This window comes from Uloborus diversus, chromosome 10, assembly GCF_026930045.1.
Source record: "Uloborus diversus isolate 005 chromosome 10, Udiv.v.3.1, whole genome shotgun sequence".
NCBI classification, from domain to species: Eukaryota; Metazoa; Arthropoda; class Arachnida; order Araneae; family Uloboridae; genus Uloborus; species Uloborus diversus.
Genome location: NC_072740.1, coordinates 88,961,536 through 88,985,561, shown reverse-complemented (window position 1 = coordinate 88,985,561; position 24,026 = coordinate 88,961,536). Strand labels below are relative to the sequence as shown.

General features: G+C 32.0%; 1 protein-coding gene across 1 annotated transcript in view; it reads right to left on the bottom strand.

Annotated features, from left to right (window-relative positions):
• LOC129231251 (CTTNBP2 N-terminal-like protein) overlaps positions 1 to 24,026 on the bottom strand; it is an 88,637-nt gene that overhangs the window by 47,571 nt on the left and 17,040 nt on the right. Inside the window, exons 2-5 of the mRNA XM_054865529.1 lie at positions 16,842 to 16,984; positions 14,011 to 14,112; positions 9,135 to 9,371; positions 4,263 to 4,547 (exon numbers count right to left, since the gene is read on the bottom strand). Coding sequence (XP_054721504.1) covers positions 4,263 to 4,547; positions 9,135 to 9,371; positions 14,011 to 14,112; positions 16,842 to 16,928 — 711 coding nt within the window. The 5' untranslated portion in view covers positions 16,929 to 16,984. The remainder of the gene's footprint in view (positions 1 to 4,262; positions 4,548 to 9,134; positions 9,372 to 14,010; positions 14,113 to 16,841; positions 16,985 to 24,026) is intronic.

Here is a 24,026-nt window from a genome sequence, read left to right as displayed (position 1 = left end):
TAGGCAAATATTTTCACTACTGGTGATTCAGAAAACTCCTACAGAAAATTTTTAAAAATTAAACTAAAATCCCATCTTTTACATATTTGGCAAAACTTTAGAGGCCTGGTGGGGGATCTAAATATATTTAGATTTTTTAAAAGCATTTGAGACCAATACACAATTTTTTCCTTCACAGGGGATTTGAATTTTTAAAAAATTTTAAAATTGATCCAGTATGCATTCCAAAATTCTCCGTTTTTTGAATCATTTGAGAGTGAGATGAGGAAAAATATCCCAAATTGGTCTAATATTCTACAAATTCATGTCAGCTCATATCAAGAATACTGCCGTGTGCAGGTAAATGGCAGTATCTGCAGAAATGAGTTTTCGAGATATTTGAAGAAACGCGTTTTGGGTTCAATACCAACAGTAGGGAAATGTTGGAATTAGACATCTTTTTCGCGCATTTTTTCAACGGAAACCAAATAAGCGAGCTTGTACAATAAAGATAATGTACAATAGATGACAAAAATGTAAAAAAATGAAAAATGAAAAATTTGCAGTTATTGCCCTTTACTTGCACACAGCAGCATAGTCATGATTAATTACTACTTACTAGACCATCACCAGTAACAAAATCCCATATTTTACAAAATAGAATCTGAAAAATATCATTATTTCTTAAGTCAAATTTTATTCAAAAATTCAAAAAAAAAAAAAAAAAAAAAAAAATATGATCCCACTGAGCTCTTAACTTGAAATTTTGCACAAATAAAGAAATAAACACACAAAAAGTTTTTAGAATTAAAAAAAAAAAATCATATGTTTTCTGCAAAATTTAAATTTTAAGTTTTAATTTTATTTTTCAAAAATGAACATTTTTATGAAATTAGTCATGTTGCATATCATATTAAACAGCAACTAATGTACTTTAAAATGCTTTTCACCAAATCTTTCTATCTATATTTGGTGCTGAGTTATCATCCATTTTATGTTCAAGCATCTATGCAAAAAAGAGGGTTTCTCTAAAAATCAAAGTCTCATAAATGAAAAAATTAAAGAGATAAAAATCTAAAAATATGGACTTTTGATTACCTTAAAGGGTAAAATTGATTAGCCAAATTTCACAGAAATACAAAAAGGTGAGGGAAAAAACTTTGCATCACTTGTCATGGAATGACCCAGATTCGAGTTATTGAGATTCGACTGTATACATACATACAGGTATTTATCTGCTCATAATTAAAAATTAAAATTTATTAGCAGTAATTAAAACTAAATTATTAGCCCACTGCTAAGAATGCTTTAAAATATTTACTAAAAAAAAGCCAGAAAGATATCTTAAAATTAAACTACATCTACACATGGTCAGTTTTTTAAAATTACACAAACTCTATTCAAATATGTTTAAGAAAAATTAAGATACAATTTTCATAAAAGTTCAAATATTCAAGTTTAATGGTAATGACATTAGAAAATAATTCATGTAAAACATGATCCTACACCAAAAATTTCTTAAAAAAAAAAAAAAAAAAAAAAACTTGAAAATATATAAAAAAGATTAAAATTGAAAAAAAAAAAAAAAAAATGCTCTGAAACATAAAAAGTAAAAGCAGTGCCCTTAAATGAGAACCTAAAATTACAAAATATGCTCTAAAAGAGTAAGAATATAAACACCAACAAAATCAGAGTTATACATTATGTAGAGTATTTTCATTTTCATGTCCTTTTATCATGCACAGCGCTGTCTACAAATAATCACTAATCAATCAACACATCCAAATCAAATGAATTTGATTTTTAGCCTTACATTTCAAAAATCAGACAGTTGGTATTATTTGTGTTTGTCATTTATTTCCATATTATTCTCCTTCACTAAACTGTGAGAATCAAAAGGGATGCTATTTTTGTTACATTCAGCCAAATACAGCAGCTGAGAACTATGTGCTAGCAGGGACCACACAGCATCATCTAAATATACGGAGCCATGGAATATACTACGTCAGCCATAGCAGAAAACTGAAATGTTGTAAAAGCTATGTCCATCACTCTTCAGTGTCGAGCATGATGAATTAAGATTATGAAGCATATACAAAATTCCAAAAATATTTTGTAATTACTTATTTTTGATGATGTTTTAAGGAAACAGGTATTGTAATTAGCAACAGATCACAATTAATCAAAGGGCAATGCAAGCCTTCTCTATTAAAAACTTACATTCACTTTAAATACGCTATAAATAATATCTCAGTTTCAATTCACCAAGGGACAAAGATAAAAATTATCATAGTTATTATATATAAGCTTTCATACTGCCTAAACAACTACAAAAGTAATGAAACACAAATTTTAAAATAAATTTTAAATGGTTTACTTCCAGATTTCATTGCTGGATTTCAAAAGTTTGAACTTAATAATGACTTTAAAAAAAAAAACTAATCACTAAAATTCTCACTTTTATTGTTGCTGAATGAATTTTCATCTACTTTTAAAATTTTATATTATTTCTTTGAAACATTTTTAGCATTTCTTCATTAATTTCAACTCAAAATTTAAGTCCCTGCGAAGGTTTAAAGTAACAACAGTAAACAAATATTATATTTTGCAGATTTTCAAAGCTTGTCAATTTCATTTGCTTACCCATAAGGAAACCTTGATGTTTTTAAGTTTTTTTTTTCCAAAAATAAATTATGTATATCTGTGGAAAATAATACTTTTAACTCGATTGAAGATGTTATAAATGGGTTTTTAAAAAATGCTATTTTTAATTGAGTCCCGATTTACAACTTTCAGATTTTTCAGAAGATAACATTTGCCATACAAAAAACAAAATAATAAGTAAATAAAACAAAGAACAAAATGAATATGACAATATATTTTCTGAAATGAGTTTTTGTTCAGCTCAGGTTTCCTATCTTGTACATTTAACTTGAGCATTTGAGCAAATACAATTTGCTGGGATTTGAAAGGAACTAGTATCTTGAATTTGCACATCCAAAGCTCATTTTTAATGCACTTAGTATTGCCTCTCCCCACGGGACAGGGAGAGGGCTTGAGAAGAATCAAGAGCAATTCACATATGCGTCATTTGTACTGACTGGGTTAATTGTAATTTTTATGAATAAAAATATTTCTTTACACATAAAGGAAACAACTAGTGGGAAAAACGAAATAAAAAATTGTTCATGGTTGCTTTAAATTAAAACCAATTTTTAAACATGCTTTTTTCCCTTTCAGGTCATTGAAATCAAACAATTTAAAATTTAACAAATGTCAAAAGTTGTAACTACATTTAAAATCTACTCTTAGTTAGGTAGTATTCATAAAGAAAAATATTTTTTATAATATTTTGTTAATTTTCTAGCAACTTGCAAAAAAAAAAAAAAAAATCCAAATTATGAGAAAAATGACTTAAAATAACAATTTTTTGCACTCAGGTGGCAATTGCCAAACATTTCAAAAGAAAATGCCAGATCCTGTTAAAGATACAAAAAGACAGCATTTCAATATATAGGTTCCAGTAAATGAAATTAGAAGTAGCACAGTATATCCAATCAATAGGTTTAGCAATGCAGCAAGAGTTTACCTTCTGAGGAGGAGGGATCAGAATGGTATTAAACGTACATAAAATACCTAATTAGTACTAGCAATGCAATAAAACTATGGGTTTGGCAGAAGGGGTTAGATACTAAGACCTTCTTTCACTGTGTCTCTGAATTGGTAGCAATAACTACAATCACCTTATAATTAATACATTTTTACTATTTGAAGAAGAAAAATATAGTTTTATACATCCCTTTCCATGAATTGTTCGCCCACTGTTTGAGAAATGGCATGAAAAATAAATAAAATGTAGATGTCAAAAGTTTGCTCTACATTATCAGCAATAATAAATTCAACTTTAATGTTGTACAAATTTTTAAAGTAGGAAAGCACTGTTTTGAACAACATTTAACCAGCATAATGGTCAAAAAAAATATTTTTGACTTCTGTTTTTGAAAACTGTCTAAAAGGTAATTACAGATTTATAGATCAAACTCAGTTTTAATGTCGTACAACTTTTTAAAGTAGGAAAGCACTGTTTTGAACAACATTTAACCAATTGCACAGAGAGGGAAGAGATCAGACACCCCCGCCCCAAGAATTCAATCTTAGTGTTCACCTATCTTTCAAAGTAGATCGGCACAGAATTTAGATTGCTGATCGCTGTCTTAGAACATTAAAATACTTTCCATAAAATGAAGAGTGTAAATAAAGTTAATAATAAAAATGGATCAAACCTGAGATAACCGGTCACATTTTTGCTTTTCTTCAGCATATCGATAGATAAGACGCTTTCGTTCAGCTAGTAACAGTAGTACAATTTGCTTCTGGCGCATTCTTTCTTGTTCTAATGTCTCTGTCAAACACTTAATATCTTTTTCCATGCATCTATTCTGTTGACGCTCAAATTCATTTTCCTGGTGTAAGCGTTCACGCTCTTTTTCTAACAAATAAGTCACATCATCTCCTTGAGCAGTATCTTGAGCATGTTTCCGCTTTTCATCTTCAAGTTCAGACAGAAGCTGAAAAAGATATTACAATGAAATTCAGTAAATTACTATACACCAAGTAAATTTCTACTATTCCAATGTAAAATTCATTTTTCATTAAAATTTTAATGTTTCACTAAATCCTAAAGAATACTAATAACAATAAAAAACAAACTAAAATCAACAGATTAGCTGTAAAATTAAGGCTGTGCTATGTACTAAAATTTTGCATCTTTTTCGCATTGAATCCAAAAATTGATTTCCCCCAATTCAGCAACGCTTTTTGTTAAATTTTAATTTTGTAATAAAAAAGTTAAATACATAACTGGGGCTTCATAGCAAACTCAGGGTTTTTCTCATAATTTACTCATTTTTTGGGGACATTATAATATCTGAACGGGTACTGACTCTGTTTAAAAGGGCATGCTCAGAAATCCATTAATTAATAGCAACAAATGCTACAGAAAAAAAAAAAAAAAAAAATCAAAAAATTCTTTTTCAGTCCATTTCAAAATTAATTTATTCAGTTATCATGGTATCTCTCACTCAGAACTAGTCTACTCTGCTGATTTTCCAAACATCGATAAAGTAGCCAGCGGCCAAGAGGCTCACCAGGGCGGACAATTTTCAAACAGGGGATCTGAGAAACTTTGAATGAATCCCACCCTCTCACCCTTAGTTTTAGTCCATGATTTGGCAGAAACAAGCTTTAATTTCCTACAGATACAGTCGGATCTCGATAATTCGAAAATCCTTTTATCTCAAAGTTTTCATTGGGTCCCAAGCTTTTGTGACTGTTATGGAAACTTCCCATAACTCAAACGTTTTAGCTGGTCCCGTGGGACTTCGAGCTATCGAGAGTTGACTGTATATTGTAACCTGGGTGCAAAATATACCCCCCCCCAATCCCAAGAGGAAATATAATTTACACAGTTTCATGAATTTTTATTTTGAGTCAATTCAGTACAGATTTTCTAAACTGTGTCACTTATCTGTTACCTCACCAAAAATATAATTAACATTAAATGTAAAATTATAAGTACTTCAGGGTTCTTTATTTTTGGATCTGCGTAAACTCCACAATGCTGCCTGCTTAAGTTTGCCTCAATTATAGGGAGCCACCGCTTTCTGCTCTCTATCGGTCACCACCCGGAAACTGCAAGCAGTTTCATTCATCGCAATCGATGCTGATCAAAATTAATCCCAACTGTAAAAACGTGCCTTAATGTTTGCATTTTACTTAAAATATAGTTTTGTAACAATATGAACTTCGTTGTGTGCGAAAATTAATTAATGTGAAGTGTGTTTAGTTCCGAGAGTTCCGGGGGGGGGGGGGGGGGGGCTGCATCCTTCATGCAAGAACATTTTTATTCCTTATAAACATGCTTTCTTTTTGAATTAGAATATTGTTACTCATCCTTTAATATCAATTATATTTAACGTTTTAGCTGGATAGCACTGCGGACCCATTGGCACGGACTCGCGGACCCAAGTTTGGGAAACCCTGACTTACAGTTGGGATAAAATTTATTATTTGTACCACATAGAAAGTATCTTCACAGAGTAAATTTTACAAAGATACTTTGAAAATGGAAGTTATTTTTCAGTGCTCACATTCGTTTCATCACTTCTTAAAATGTCATTAAATCCGTAAACACAATTCGACTTATCCACGTTTTCACAAATTTCCAAGGTACTGAAGTAAAATATTTACAAAATCTGATACTTGCTGATTAGTAGGTGACTGTAAAGATCTTCATCAGAATTTGCACAAGTGGACGCTGTACAAGCAGCTGTTGCACAATCACTTTATAGAACAAGGATTTACACGTAGTTGCATTTTCCGCATTGTGCAAGTAATCTTTCATTTCCACCCAGTCCACATCCACAAAGATTTCAAAATGATCCCATTCGTTGGTCACTTTACCTTCATTATTATTGCTGTTTACGAACCCACTGCTCTCAAAGCAGTTTTTACTAGTTTCTGTTACAGACCTAATCTCTTTTTTTTTGACTTCAGTTCGAATTGCTGTTTAAATATCTTTTGGCCTAAAAGCACGATTATTTGAGTCATCCAGAAAATAAAGGCTACTTTTCTCAATTTTTGCCAACAATTTAAGTCTCTCAAAGATTAGCCAGTAATGAAATTTTAAAGTCCCCTGTAACGGCAAAAAGAAGCCTGATCAGCTAGCTATGTTTTACGCAACCTTGCAACACTACACATTAAGGAGCACTATTTTAAATAAATTATCTCTCTCATAGGGCATTCCACGGTATTTTTGACATTATGTAGAGTCCGTAACGTGACCTTTTTTCGCCATAACTTTTTAATTTACTGTTTGATTTGCAAATTATTTTAATTTGAGCTGCTGTGTTGGTAGGAAAATATCAAAATAAAATAATATGCTAATCAAACAGTAAATTAAAAAGTTACGGCAAAAAAGGTCATGTTACAGACTCTACATAAATGTCAAAAATACCTTGGAATGCCCCTCATACAAGCAAATAAGGAAAGCAGTGTGTTAAAGTGAAAAAAGTTGCTTTTTTTTCTTATTTTGGCAGCATTTTTATGCATAAAATGAAAACCAAACTTTTGTAAAAACTTCCAACTTAAAAGAAGTACATTCGAGATAGACAGAAATTTGTATTGAAAGCACAAAATAATTTTGGGACCAAATGAAAACTTAAAGATAAAAGAACATTCGAGTTATCGAGAGCCGACTGTATTTCTTAAATATTCATAATTTCATACATATATACATTAATTGTTTTTGATAAACATACAAGGCACATTTCTAATTGTCAGTTTCCTCAGTTGAAATTTTGTGTATATGTTTATTTAAATTATTAGTGAGTTGTTAAGTTACGTTTAAGCTGGTATTATACTAATTATCTCTAAAAAAGTATTTAAAGATGAAAGCAAAAGTCTCACAGATTTTCACGTTGTTCCTCACAAACACTTTTTGAAGTAATAAAAATTGCAGTTGTTACAAAATATATTGAAAAGAATTTAACTACGTGCAATATATAAATCTCGCAATCAATACAAAATGAACAGATTTAAAGATTTAACACATTTATTTATGAAGATGTGAAATACTAACTAGAGATGGGTGATTCTCCAAAATCTTAGCAAGATTATGTCCCAGGATTGTTTGACCTAGAATTCTTTTTTTAATAGTTGGAAATAACTTTTCAGATGTTATTCTATTTTTATTAAAAGAATACTTCACTTATTTTTTCTACAGAAATATTTCAAATAACCAGAAAGTCACTCTTTTGACATGCCCCATTCGTTTCTCAAATATACTTAAATTATTTTAAAATTTTATGTCAACATTCCAGAAATTAAATTTGTAGTTCTAAATTAGGCATACTTAAAGATGTAAAATGACATCCGGTAAATAAATTTAATTATTTAAATAATTGAGGCACATCATTTTAAATTTTGTCTCCAACTTTCATGTCATTCTCCTATCCTGGGAATGAGTTCAATTATTACACTGATAAACAAAAAAAAGTTTCGGCGGATATCTTGGTATCAAACACTTATTTTAAGACAATCTAGATATGCTGATTAAAAATATGCAAACCCTTTGTCTCTATCACTCACTGTTTTTGAGATATCTGTCATTAACCGTTTATATATGTTTAACATTGTATCAAGGCAAACTAGAGTATTAATTAACATAACTATATAGCCTCATCCACTTTAAGGTATAATACACCGATGAAATACATAAGTATAACATAAAGTTCCTTAATTTAAAGTTAGTTTGGTTAAAATTTCATGTCTGTGGACTTGCATAGAAACTTTACGACTTTAAGCACAACAAGCATGTGGGGCCCCCTTAAAATGCACAATCGAAGAACATGCTCAATTGTTTCTTCCATTCTTTCAAAATCCAAGCCCCAACGAGTGCAGCTAACTCATAATAAACTGCATTTTGGCGAGCTTGGGTCACTGGAGACATTTTTTGTGATTAGCTCCAAAGCTTTTTCCAGAAGTAAAGTTATCAAATTCACACAATTCATAGCTAACTGGAAGAAGGGCTTTTAGAAGTAACGAAGGAGAACAAAACCAACTAGGATACCGATATTGATGACAAATAACCAAAAGCTTTTACATTAAAAATTTTGAGCCATTCTCTGACAATGGTAAATGATCTTTCTGATTTGTTAGTGAAGGAAGATCCAGTCATGGAAATGACGTGACTGATCATGGAGTATTAATATCCCACAAAGAACTACAGAGAAAAAATAATTAATGACTAACAAAAGAATATCATAACTAGCTGCGTTTTATAAACACTAAGTTAATTGATGATTTCCTAATGCACATTGTGCGTATATACAGGAATAAGTTCACATTAAACTTGCTATGTATATATTTTTATCACTAGAATAAGGTTTTTTTCTTTCTTTCATCTGTCAAATCTAACCCCTATTTTAACACTACTATTAAGTCTTAACTTATGCATCATATCCGTGGAACATAGCCCCGCGTAAAACGAGGGTCTAGTGTATCAGAAAACAAAATAATTGCAATTACTAAAATAAATAAAAATTGTAAACAATACTTAGTGCTGAACTTAAACACTGAAAAATTAAAAATCATACCTTCTCACATCGCTGCTCCGCTTCTTGCAACTGCAGTTTTAATTTAGTCTGAGCTGCTTTATGTTGCTTTAAAAAGTTTTCAAGGCTAGATAGCTGCATTCCGTACAAAGTTTTAATAGTTGCCTCATCAAATGTTGCATCAAATGCACCAAAGCAATCTCGTTGAAGTGATGCCCAAGGATCATTAGCAGATGTAGATTTCCGTTTGGGATATAACAACTGTTTCACTTGTTCTGCCTAAACAGCATAAAAGAAAGAATTAGTCAATCTTTGGATTGACTTTTGTTGGATGTCTTTTCATCCATAAGCTCATTATTTTCTGCATTGAAAAAAGCGTTCCCTGTAACGCCGAAACACGTGTCTGCTGTAATTTGCAAATTTGTGCTTCGTCTAACGTTGTTTTGTCTTACTTTACTGTTCAGCACAAAGGTATTTATTTATCTTAGTCAATCTTACGTTAAATAGATTAACACTGGAATTACGGAAGGGGCCAAGCAAACTTTTTTACCGCAAGCAAACTTTTATATTATATAACTGCTCTTCTATATTTTCATAAATATCTTAATCCTTTCAACTTTTCCTAAACCATTCTCCTGTGTGATAATATATGGATTTGAAGAGAAAATTTTTTTTAAAACTAAAATTGGAAGGCTATATCTAGAATTACGAGTAGGTGTTATTTTGACTCCTTTAGAAAGAAGAAATTCTAATGTATTTCAATACATATTTGTTCTGTAAACTATACTTATGTGTCCAACTAAGCAAAAAACAAAAACATAAAAGGGCTTCTCAACATAAAATCCCACCAGCCTGTCACATGATTTGTAGTAGTATTCATAATGTATTTTCTGAAGGAAAGAGAACAGTAAAATGATATTGCTCATAAACGATTGTAGGTTTTGCTAGAGGATTTGTTTTTTGTTCATAGCAATTTTTGCTAAAATAGGTTATCCTATTAATGTGATTTTTTATAAACATATTAATGGCTCGTAAAAGGAGGCTACTGTAAGGGAAAGTTATAAAATTAATGCAAGAACTAGGCGTTCTAGATCAAACGGCAAGGAAATACTCCATGAGATCCCCTCAAGCCACTAGCCCGTACATATCTTCAGCAATATTTTGGACTGAGCAGCTATAAATGCCTGAATTGTGTTCAGGGAAGTTACAAAAGAAAGCACAGTGAAACTTCTCCAGAACGACCACCCTCCGTTCTGGAAAAAAAGCATTCATTAAGAGAGATGGTAGCTCAAAGAAGTGTCAACTTAAAATCGGCAAAAGAATTTTCCCCAAAATAGTATTGTAAATTTGCAATTTTATAAAACAGAGAAAAATGGAAATTAATTGTCTTTGTTATTTATTAAATATTGCATCATATAACCACTACTATGTATGCATTTTTTAAACTTTTTTCAAATATGAAGAAATTTCAGATAATTTCCTTTTTTTGCTTTTTGAGACAATACTTCTTGTTCTAGAAAATGATCCATCTGACATCTCTATGCACGTAGATGCTTGAAAGTTTCCCATTCTTTACGAATATTAATTTTATCCTCCAAAATTTTACTAATTTGAGTTTTCCTGCAAACGAAAACTCCGCTAAATTCCTTTCTGAATATCCTTTTTTATAAAACTCAATTACTTCTATTTGTTGCTTCCTAGCTCCAACAGTAAAGCAACTCGTTTATTAGACATGTTTTAAGCACTAGCTTAGACAAGAATTTCCGCTGAAGTGCACTGTCATTCTTCTTGTATGCCCTTTAAGTTCACACCAAAAGTGCTTACCAATGGATCAGGGCCGTAAACAGGGGGGGGGGCTTATGCCCCCCCCCCCAAAATTCGGTTTCACACTTAACATTTATTTATATTTAAAAATTTTCAAAAAATATTGTTCAAAACTCAAACATCTTTTATATGTATATTGATTCCATAAAACGCTTTCATAATAGATAACCGGATGACTTGAACATTAGCATACATAGCGCAAAGCTCCGCATGAAAGTTTTTAAACCCTCGCGAAATTATTTTCTGGTTACGGCCCTGCAAGGGATAGAGAGACCCTAGGGATTATCAGCATGACTTTTCACTTGCCATCCCCTTCCTTGCACCTGTTGCCCATCAGAAAATAAGCTAATCTGATGTAGCAAATAACTTCTAGTTGCCAAAAATATAAAAATATTTACAAGATGCAAAAGGATTGAAATCTTAAACAAAGGAAGCAAATTTTTGTGAATTAAGTTTAGTAATGTCATGTTTCCCGTAAAATAAATTTATATTTTACTAAAATTAAAACATAAAATATGCTAATCTAAGGTAGCATATATAGCATATATGAAAATAACATTTGATTAGTCAATATATTTAAATATTTGCAAGATGCAAAAAGATTGAAATTTCAAACACGAGAAGCAATTTTTCGCGAAGTCTGAGTTTGTTCAACGTTCACATGTTTCCCATTAAAGAAATTTATTTATTTTTTATAAAAATTGAACAAAAAATATAATAATCTAAGGTAGCATATGCGAAAATAACATTTGATAAGCCAAAATATTTAAATATTTGCAAGATGCAAAAAGATTGAAATTTCAAACACAAGAGCAATTTTCCGTGAAATACGAGTAAGTTCAATGTTGTCATGGTTTAAAAATTAATTTTTTTGTTAATTAATGAAATTAAACAAAAAGTAAACTAATCTAAGGTACCATATGTCAAAATATCTTTCAGTTGTAAAAAACATCAAAATACAAGATGCAAAAGGATTGAAATCCCAAACACGGAAGCAATTTTTCGAGATAATGCATATTGAACGCATGTTCAGAAAATTGGTAAAATACTTTAAAACTTTTACGAGATACTTAATTTTTGAGAGAATTTAAGCACTGAGAAACTTTTTCAAGGTTTTCAAGCACTTGAAAATGAACTTTTTTTCAAGCACTTTTCAAGGTTTTTCAAGGGCGTATGAACCCCGGCATTAAAAAAATACGAGAAGGTTAAATATAAATGGGAATTAAAAAAAAAAAATTTTGCGTCAACCAAAAAATAATATACGTAAGCAATCCCTTTTCTAAAGTTCCTTCATTTGATACATATTTTCTCTACCAGACTGACAAATTTCTGATGCCTTGGTGGTGGAAAGAAGAGGGACTTGAGCACAGCCAGTTGTGAACGAACTCCTCTACACATGCATCACCCTCAAATTGTTGTTGTCCTAGGTAGGTTTCTAAAAGTGTCCTGTGGAATTTCTCCAATTTTTCCTGCTTTAAACCGGCAGTATGTGTCCTTGCACTTTCGTGGAGAAGAATGATGTGACTTATAGCTTGTCGTCGTTATGTGTTGCGATATGCAGCCTGTGTTTCATCCAAAAGGCAACAGTTATAGAGTGCATGAGTTGTATTTTTTAGTCTACCCATACACTTGAGTGCATGAAGTGTTTCTTTCACAAGTTGTGCGTACAGCTGTCTGAAAATTACAGAATTCAGTGCCATGAAATTTAATGAGGATATCTTGTGCAACAGACATATGCACCTCCTGCTCATACGTGGCATACTAATTCAGCCCAGATCTCTAATGTGTGTGGGAGCACAAAAACTCTTCTTGAGACATTGCTACCTACCAACATACTTTTCTCCGCACGCTAGCAAAACCTCTGATTAATTACTAACAGCAGCGCTAGAGACAAATTTGATTTATATTTGATCTGTCCTTGTAATATACAAATTAAAAACCTCTCTATCCTCAAAAATAAAGAGCAATTATTATAAATTAGTTTCTTCTAACTTCATTAAAAAAAACATTATGTGGGAAACTATGCCCGTTTTTTTGGCGAGATACCAAACGGCAGTAAAGTAAAGAAAGTACGGCAGGGGTCATTGCGACCCCTGCCGTACTTTTAGGTATACAAAGATCGCTGTAATTCTAGTGTTAAGAACTCAGAAAACAAATTTCACTGAATAACAATAGATAAATAGTACTTCAGCTAACATTAAGAATTGATAGCATTGCATTTTCAACTTCAATTTTTGATTAACTGAGAATATAAACAAGTACAGTAGAGTCTTGAAAATCAGAGGTAATTGGGACTCACACCACCTCTGATTACTGAAAACTCGAATTATCCAGAAAACATTTAAGAGTAAAATTTTACTTTTAGATGGCGTAAGGAGGAGCATCTTTTACCTACTTGTACAGAGAAGAGGAAGTATTGTCTTCACAAAAAATATTATCATTGAAATTTCAGCATAAATTTCGCTTTTAATTACCTCCTAAACGAATTAAGAATTTTTTCTTCTTGATGTCTGTGTACGTATTCAAGTGTGCAAACTTGTCTGCAACCCAAGCGTGCATTCTGACAGTGCCCAAAACCATTTGGATAAGTTTTGTCATATGCTTGTATGTTGTATAACACAAAAACAGTTAGTTGTAAAAATTTTAGAATTGCATAAAGATTGTGTAAACGATTTGTATAATATAAATAAGTTGTGAATCTTCTATTTTTAGTACAATCAGGTATTCTAAAAGACATGTTACATTCCTTGTGGTTGATCAATGTCTAGTTATTATTTCCAACTCATCTCTTAATCCATATTTGTTAGTTGATGAATAATTTTTTATTATTTACCGTGTAATTAAATGAGTTAGACAGTCTTGAAAGATTTCTCGTTTCAGATTTTAATCAAAATATTTTTTTAGAACTAAAAAATGTGACTGAATATATATTAAGTGAGCACATCGAATTAAGCCGAACCTTGAACTTTCGAGATTCGGATTTTCAAGACTCTACTGTATCAAGTTTTCCCAATAACAATTTTCATAATTTTTTTAACCTATATTTTTAAATGTAAAAATTTACGAGTCACTGAGGTTTAAAAACAAGTATTACCTTAAGAACTGCAATAACAATTTCTCTTGCTTGCAGTTCTCCTTCCAACACTCCAAGAAGTTGAAGTAGATCTGGCTTACTAAGTTCCATTTTAGGATGCCTCTATTTAAAAGCAGATTAAACCACAAATTACATGTATTGTTTTTGAACTTTTAGATGAAAAATAATCTTAAATCAAAAGGTAATACATTTTAAGAATATGCATGATGCTTAGAAATACTAAAAGAAATGTTAAAATATAGCATTTTCTATACACACTAAAAACACAAGTTCAGAGAAAATATTTTCTTTCAGAAACCAGCAGTATTTTCAGTCTTTTTTTTAAACGATAATTGAATCGTTTATTTCAGAAACCCCTCAAGTGCACTTTTTTAAATTTTCAGAAAACTAAAAAAAAAAACTTCCTAATTTTAAAATAAGTAGAAGTTTTGGCTTAGAAAACTTTTTAGGCATTTCTTTTTGTATTGCAAAAACAAATAATGATTGGGGTAACCTCAAAGAATTTTACTTTTTTGGGAAAACTTTTTTTAAATTTTTGTACTTGAAGGGTTTCTGCATAAAATAAAACTTTTTACTTGAAAAAAAGTTTTTGACTATAATATTGATTTTGAAAAGCTGTTTTAGGTTGTAAATAAAAAAGCATATTATCCTTTTGTTTAAATTTATTAAACATCAAAGAAAAAGTTGAAATATCAGTTGAATGAGAAATGAAAAATGAAGAAATAATCAAAGACAAACGAGACAACATAAAATATATCATCTATGCATATAGTAGACCAAGCCTAATGTTTGAGTTTTTAATCTACTCATCTTCATACACTATGCCGATGCTGCAGGCGGCTTGGGTCGTAGGCTACTGGAGGATTTCATCAAAAATATATTCATAGCCTGGAGTATAATTCGCCAACTTCTTCAAATCATTGATATTTTTTCTGCGTTAATCTCCATCTTTCCAGGTGAACGTTCGATCACTGTTGGGAGCATCGGAACTGTAGAATATTCTTTCAGTGTGAATGTTGAGGAGGTTAAACCGTCAATAAACTGCTCAGTAACCACTTTTCGTTGGTCAGTGTTGTTGTAATGAAACTCGATGCAAGTGAATACTTTAAAAGGAATCCTATTTTCCTTTCTAATTCCATTTCCAGAAGTTTCATCTTTATAAAAATGAGACAAGACGAACACGAAATTTGCTGCAGAAAGTCAACATGAGATTTCATTTGATGGGTTTCTGCAATAAACAAAGATTTCAAGACAAAACAAAACCCATAAAAGCCCCCTAAAAGGCTTGATATTCAATATGTTTTTGCATCAGGGAGTGTGCCTAAAGTTGGCTATTCATAATCTATAATAATGTCATTTTTGAAAAAAAAATGTCAGTTGACAGGTTTCTGAAATAAACGATTCAATTATAATTCCAAGGCAAACTCTAACGGGGAAAACCACGAGTACTAATTAAGATAGGAATGGTCATTAAGTTATTTGTGTTTTTTCCCCCAAGCGGAAAAAACAGAAATTTCAAGTTCCTCAATTTTCATTCCGGAAAATTGAGGAACTTGAAATTTCTAGTAAAAAATTATATGTAGAAATTATAAAATATGTTATAGTAGGAATTTATTGTACGCAAAGCTTTTTTGTTCAAACGTTTTTTTTTTAAATTTTATGCTCATATCCCACATAAAAACACTCAACTTTGATATGAGCAGCTGAAAGATAATTTAATTTCCCTCTATAGCAAAATATTTTTGGCTATGTTTCTCATTAACACTGCAAATGTATACACAGAACAGAATCAGTATATCAATATGAATTAGTAAAAAAGTAAACATTTTCATTGTAATTTAATTTACTTTTTAGGTAATATATATGTGTACATTATCTTTATGAAATGCAAGACAAAATTATTAGTTTCATTTTGAAAATCAAATATAGTAAATAATATGCAATTATGATAGGTCATTTAGAGCATGATGATAATCAAAATGATTTTAATTAACATTGTAGTTCTATGTAAAAACAATGGCTAAAAAATTAAACAGCAAAATTCTCAAAGCAATCCTTCCAAAATAGCAGACACCACCAACAATGGACAAAACTTCCAGTTCCAGGACTGTCCCTTATTCGGAGGTACTACTAAAGGGTTGCCAACTGCTTCGCATTTTGCGGAGTTGCTTCTCAAAAATGACATAACTCCAAGGCTCCCCAAAGAAGTTATTTTAATCCGCATTTCCCAGCCGAACGCTTTCAAGCTTATATTTTGTTATTATCGTGTCAAACCTGTAAATATCGGAAATTAAAGATGCTTTGAAATAGTGTTTAAAGCTGATTTATTAATTTGAAAATAATTATTTCTATACCAGTGCTTAAAATGATTACTAAAGCTCTAAAACAATTTTAGTTAAGTGGTTTTAATTATTTTTATACAAATTTCGAACTGCTCTGCAAATTTTCAAATTACTCCTCACAATTACCACAAATGCTCCTCAAATTGTTTCTCCAAGGTTGGCAACCCTACTACTATACAATACTAACTCTATACTAATTCTAGTTATATAAGCTACCAGTTTGTTTGGCACTCTTGGCTTCCTTAGACGTTTTCCACCTCCAACTCAGTCACTTCCTATGCCGGGCTGATGAGTGTTAATAAGCACGAAACTGCAGTCCTCGGCTGGAATGACTGAGCTGGCGGTCTATTTCATGTATTTCTGCCTTAGCCTTGGCTATAGGGAGTTAACTTACGGAAAATACTGAAAATATGCAACATTACATTTTATGTCCAAGAAAAAAATAATAAATGGAAAAGCAATGGTGTCAAACAATTCATTAAAAGTTACTTTTAAAGTGCTACTTGTTTTTTCAGTTTGCTCATAAGTTCCACCGAGTGTTGCAGTCTGAGATTTTCCAACATTTCTTGCGGCCATACTGAAAAAACTGGTCCTTTGCCTTTGTCATTTATTAAAAATTTCAGGTTACAAAACTAAAAATAAAATGAAAGCACAATGAATAGATAATATAAAAAAATGTGTAGTAGATATTGAGCACTATTCATTCAGGTTACATTACAAATAAATAAATGGAAAAAAAAATTGAGTTTGAAGGGGCAAATAAGATTTTTAATGTTGTACCACACAAAAAAATAAATGAGATGAAAATACATTTGATAAAAGCTTTTGTCAAATGTCTTTTCATCCATACACTCATGTTATTTGCATTGAAAAAGGGGCTCCATGTAACCTTGTAATGCATGTTCTTTGCAACGTTGTGTGAATCAATGTTCTAATATTTCCTTATGGATATGGTAATTGAATAAAATGCTGTATGTACTCCCATATAAGTCATGAAATTTGGTACAAAAAATGAGTTTAAAAGTCGGGGAAGGGGCTGAAACATGTTGCTAAAAATTTTAAAGTCAGACACTAAATGTCAAAAATTTTAAAACTGTTAGCCTTATCTGAAGCAATCGCATTTTCTCCCCATCCCTAGATCGGTCTTTGCAGTTCTAAATTAAATTCCTTCATACTCTATTATTTCTATTTTTTGCTTAAATCATGAGTAGAGAGAAAAATCTTACATAGCAATTTTGCAGCTGCAGGAGATTGCATTTTTAGAAAAAATTTTAAAACAACACTACTGCTATCCAGTTTGATTTTTTTTTTACTGTGAACACATTTTTTCATTTGAAAACTTTGAATGAAGATCGAAAGATGAAAAACTGCTTCAAAATGTCATTTGCAAGAGTGTTTTACATTTGAGATGCAGAATGCAGTCATCCCTCGCCACTTCAAGCTTCGAATATTGCAGCTTCGCTCTTATTGCATTCATTCCCCTCCCCCCTTAAAATTTTCATTTTTTAAAATAGCTTTTGTAAGTGTTTCGTTTCTGAAGGGACTGTATGAAAAAAGCGTACAAATGAAAAAAAAATACACATAGCAGGATACATTATTATGTATTAAACTCTACAGGGACCAAATTAAAAAACATATCATTGATAAAAACATATAAAAGAGAAATGCATAAATGGTGCTTCACTTTATTTGTAAATGGCCTTCAACATCTTGCTTTTTAAACAGTAAGCAATGAATTCAATTGGGAAGTAATGCAGATGCCATAGGTAGGGAAATATCATCACTCATTTGCATTTATTTCATAAAATACTTTACACTGTTTTAAAATTAGTGATAGTGCGTTAGAACTCTGTGTGTGCTAGTGATGTAAAATACCTGGGTATTTATTTTTAGAGGTAAATACAATATACCCGGGAAACTACCCAAAATGGGTATTTACCCAGGTAATCATTTCAAAAATTTATATTCAACTAAAATACTTTTCTGTATGTTTTCCACTATGTATATATACAGAGTCTATTCCAAACGTAATGCAATTATTTTTTTTAAAGTAATTTATTGAACAGATTTGCACAAACACTTAAAATTTTTCAAAGTAATGTCCTTCGGCTTCTGCACACTTCTTCCATGGTCTCTGCCATGACTGGTAAGAAATGCCCTGAAAAGCGTTTTTGGGGACTCTTCAGCCACTGCAATAGGGAAGTTTTCGATTTTTCAATTTTAGTTTTATATGATAGAATAACATGCATGAACATCATCGGTGAAAAAATTTTTGCGATACGATAAGTAGTTTTTTTAAAAATAATTTTTAAAGTTCAAGAGAATTTGGCGTCAAATGGCTCAGGAAGTGACATCCTCCGCTCTTCCGATGAGCTCAGCGGAGAAGGAGAAACCGAGGAAAGTGCAGTTGGCTTCGTTTAAGATGCACTTGGCATCAAGTTTCTGGAACATTAAATCTCTCATCCTCTCGGAAATATTCGAACATCATCATTGATGTTACTTGAGGAAGATTACTAGACTGTGCTTAACGGATCCAGTCTCCATAGTGTGTTGAAAAATGGTTACTAAATTTCTAAAAAATAAAAATATCGGCACCGTCAAAATGTCCATAGCGACAACAGGGGATCTTCCCCGGAAGACTGCCCCCTAGAGCCCTGTGACGTATGCTCGTGACGTTTCAGAAGAGTGTACTTTTGCGCGTGGGTTTTTTAAAAATTCATCAAAAATCAATCATGGTGTTTTAAAATTCGGCGATGGTGAATTTTTGAGTTTTGAGGGTCAATTAACAATATCCAATAGTCAAAATAGGAATATTTAATAGGTTGCAAATTCCCTTCCACCATAAACGCCAGTTCCGGAAACATCCGTTGCTGAAAATTGCGTGTCTTGTTTGAGATTTTGAAAATGATTCAATTATTTTGAAAGTTTTATTCTATATTGGCTGTAACTCGACTCATTTTATTTATCATTTTGTATATTTATTAACATTATTTGAGTTGTATGTTCATGCCATGTAAAATTAACCAAAATAACATGGTTTGACACCCAGGTTCGGATTTTTAAAGAATTTTGTATCTTTGCTCTTTCTATGCATTTTGGAAAGCATATATTTTCGGGGAATCTCAATCGGATTTGGTTTAGGTTTAGGTTTTACAACTTGTTAAGGTTTTTGGGATTTTTCAGTTTTCATGATCAATTAACCTTGCAACTTCAGTGATCTGTAATTCATCTTTTGGTTGAAGGCTGTGATGTAACCCTCCCCCCCTCCCCACAATTTTAAATATTTTCAGAGTGATAAGTTTTGTTATGGGTTTAATGGGAATTCTTTTCTTAAACGTATGAAAAATTACTTGGTTACCTGTTAAATTAGTCTATTTGATCTCCGTGTGCAAGATTTTACGGCCTGACATGTTTATAACCGAAATTTGAAAAATTAGGCTACTATAGGTGCAATCTTCAGTTTTTCCTCAATATTTAAAGCGAATTAGCATGGGAAATTTTTATTGCATCTTTAAAGCTGATTAATTAGACACTTTTTTGGTCATCCTCCCTTTTGGAAGCTTTTTTGGTGCATTTTTAGACATCGTCCTTTCTGAATGTCTTTGCGGTGAATTTTAGATTTCCTTTATTTTGCAATCTCTGACCACTCATCCCTGCTGGAAGAACAAGATGAAAATCAGTCTATATAAAGCAAAAATTTTCCGTTTAACATCCTTTGTATGCATCTCTTGGTCATACTATTTACCGTTGATTTTGAGAGAAAATACCACTTCTAATGAGATGAGAAACTGGGAACTGGTGTCAAAGCACCAGTTCCCAGTGGCGGATCCACAGGGGGGGGGGCGATTGGGGCGATCGCCCCCTCCCAAAAGGTTATCAAATTCGAAAAATTTTCGGGAAAAGGTCGCCAAACTTTCTCTCCCTCCCCCCACCCTACACAACACAGATCACATAAAGACGCCCACAATGGTATTTTTATGACTTCAATTCCAAAAATTTTCCAGGGGAGAGTCCCTCAACCCCCTCTTTCCAATGTCATCGAAGATCGTCACAAATTTTGAATTTTAGGAACTTTAACTCAGAAAAAATTGCTGGAATCGAAAACTTTTTCGAAAATGTTGTTAATGAGGGCCTTCAATTACGTTTCTAGAACTTCAATTCCAAAAACAATCTGAGGGCAATCCCCTGATCCCTTCCCCTATCATCAATGAAAATCCACTAACATTACGTGTTTGAAGCTTCAATATTCAGAAGTTGAGGGATAGCTCCTGACCCCATCCCTTCCCTTAACGCTACCAAAGATGGCCAACCGTCGCATTTCAAGGCTGTTAATTTTGAACAATTTCCGATGGAAAGTTCTGAACCCCGTTCCTTTCCCCTACGTCATAAAAGATGGCTTACAACTGTGTTTCCAGAACTTCAATTTCGAAAAATTTCCAGAGAGGAGCCTCCATGTCTTTCTTTCTTCATCTTTCAACATCATTCAAAGACCGTCTAAAACAACAGGTTTGGAACTCCTACATCAAAAAGTTTCTGGGGAAAAGTTCTGCAATTCATGTCTTCTGCTACGTCATCAGAGGTGGCCTACAATTGCGTTTTTAGGACTTCAATTCCGAAATTTTTCCCGGGGGAAGCCCCCTGAATCCCCTGGTTTTTAGCATCACTAAAAATATTTAAAATTGCGTTTTTGAAGCTTTCATATCAAAAAAGCACCGGAGAGAATCCCCGAGTCTCATCCTTTCTCTTCAAGAATCCACAGACAGCAAACAATTGTGTTTCAGAAAATATATACTTAAATTTCAAAAAAATTCCAGAGAGGGACCTCCAAGCCTCCCCTTTCTCTTATTAAACACCAAATAGTATAAAAAGGCATTCCTAACAACAATTTTTGGGGAAGAGCCTGCAAACACTCCTACTTATATGCAAATATTAAACAGCTCAATCAACAAACAAATCCATAAGTACAATACGAACCCTTCACAAAAATTCGATCAACCAAAACGGACCTTTCACAAAATTCTGATTAACAAAAGCGATTTACACAAACTGTTTATTGAAAGAGCAAATTTCAAATCAAAAAGCGCAGGACATTTCCGTGTGTAAAAACGATAATGTTTGGAACCTTTTTTAAAGTTAAATTAGAGGGATCAACTTATACAAAATCTGCTAATTTTGCAAAAAAAAAAAAAAGCGGCACTCTTGTGATGCTCCTGCAAGCGATAAATACAGTGAAGCACCGTTTATACGTTTTTGAGGGGACTGTATGCAAAAAGCGTACAAATGAAAAATCCTATAATTGGTATAGGTTAATGAGTATTAGACTCTGCAGGGACCGATTTGAAAACGTACAATTGATAAAAACGTACAAAAGAGAAACGTATAAATGGTCCTTCACTGTAACTACTATGGCCAAATAAAGATAACGCTTGTTGTTGGTTTCTTTGAAAAAAATTAAGAGCCAGTTTTTAAAAGAACCGGGCAGAAATAGGGTGTTCGGATATACATCATTTTTGATTTTGCTCAAATTTTTATGGTGGATTCTTTTAAAGATTTTAGAAGACATGTATTTTTTCTTTTCCTAAAAAAATTTTTTGGAGACCTGTAAAAATTCGTAAAGTTTAGTAGAGGTGTTTTCAAATCAACGTTTTTTGAAATGTGATAATTTTTGTGTATTAAGCATCACCCAAAAAAATTCTTGTGGTGACAATTTTCTGGCTGACCTTCAGTGCAGCCTTTCAGGGTTCGCCAAACTTTGTCGAAAAAAATAAAAAAGTGCCATGTTTGAGGCCCTTTGGTTCCCTGCATTTAGGCTCAATGATGGTTATTGTACATAATTTGTGTAAGAATATATAAAAATTACTCGATGCTTTCGTTAGTTGAATGGCTCACCCTCTGCGCTGTCAAAAAATGGCAGTTTTTTGTATTGAAAAATGCCAAAAAGTGCAGTTTTCATGAGCGTTTATCCCAGTGCACTGAGGGTCAGTGAAGAACTGGATGCCTGCATTTCAGTCATAAACAAGTGATAGAACTATGGGCAAATTCTTTTCAAGAACACAATACATATTTGAAAACAGTAAAATGAACTATTCAGTTTTCAATTCAGTCAACATTTCCGAGTTTAAACTTTCCTCCAGGGACTTCCAGATACTATTTAAAAAACTAGTATGATCAAAAGCTTACCATAAAAGAGTTATAAACTTGCAAATAGACTGATTATGCTTACTCACCTACTTTATAATATGATAACTGGAAGCAAAGTGAAAGAAAAACATCAAAATACGATAAAAAATGTACTTTTTAGAGGCCTGTATCTCAGTGCACTGAAGGTTAGTATAGAACTTGACGAGTACATTTCAAATTAGAGTGTATAGCTTTACACAAACAAGTGACATAAGTGTGGGCAATGGTTCTGTAGGCTTATAAAATACAAGTCAAGATGAGGAAATTGCATAAGAGTTAACAATGCATCCAGTTAGTTGTACTCAAGCTACAATGCTTTGTCTTTTTTTTTTTTTATTGTTCCACTAGTCAGTTACGCAACTATACCCTTATTTTATAATGTCATAGTATTGCTTTTATCATAAGTAATAAAATATGACTGAGTAATTGTTTGCTATCATGGTAGTTTAGTGCAGAGAAAATAATTTTTGTCACTATAATGTACAGATTAAACGAAAGTCAACAAACTATAATGCACGGTACAAACGAAAAAAGCTATCTTAATTAAAATAATTAAAAATGTACATAAATCACTTTCAAAAAGTATAACTTACGTTTTTGCCGCAATAATAACCTTTTTTTTCACATTGCTTCCAATTATCATATTATAAAGTATGTGAGAAAGCATAATCAGTCTATTTTCAAGTCTATAACTCTTTTATGGTAAGTTTTTGATCATACTAGTATTCTAAATAGTATCTGGAAGTCCCTGGAGGAAAGTTTAAACTCAGATATTTTGATTGAATTGAAAATTAAACAGTTCATTTTTCTGTTTCGAAATACGTATTGTGTTCTTGAAAAGAATCTGCTTATAGTTCTGTCACTTGATTGTGAAAATACATATACTCTAGTTTGAAATGTAGGCAGTAAGTTCTATACTGACCCTCAGTGCACTGAGATACAGGACCCTAAAAAGTCCACTTTTTATCATATTTTAATGAAAAAACTGCTATTCTTTCGCAGCAGTGAGCATTAACCATGCATTTAATGAGCTTATTTAATAATTTATATATCACTACACAAATTGCTCACAAAAACTGGTTGAACCTCAGTGCATGGAACCAGGATGCCTCAAACATCACACATTTTCACTTTCTTCGGCACAGTTTAGCCACCCCTGCCAGGGTTCACTGAAGGTTTGCCATAAAATTTACGATATATTTCATTTGAAGCACTAAATATCGTGTTGTAATCAGAAAGATTACTTTTGCTGATGCTCAATGGGCAAAGATAATTGAATATTAAAAATTGTCGATGTGATCGCTTCAGATAGGGTTACCAACTTCCAAACTGATCCTCACTTAGCGTCTGGCGGTGCGATGTTTAACAGTTATTTTGCAAGAAAATTATATGGGTTTGAGTTTTTGATGCTAAAAAGGATAATTAATTTCAAATAAACTCCTTTATTTACCGTTTTTATCTTTAAATGCCTAAATTTTGAAAAACGCAATCTTT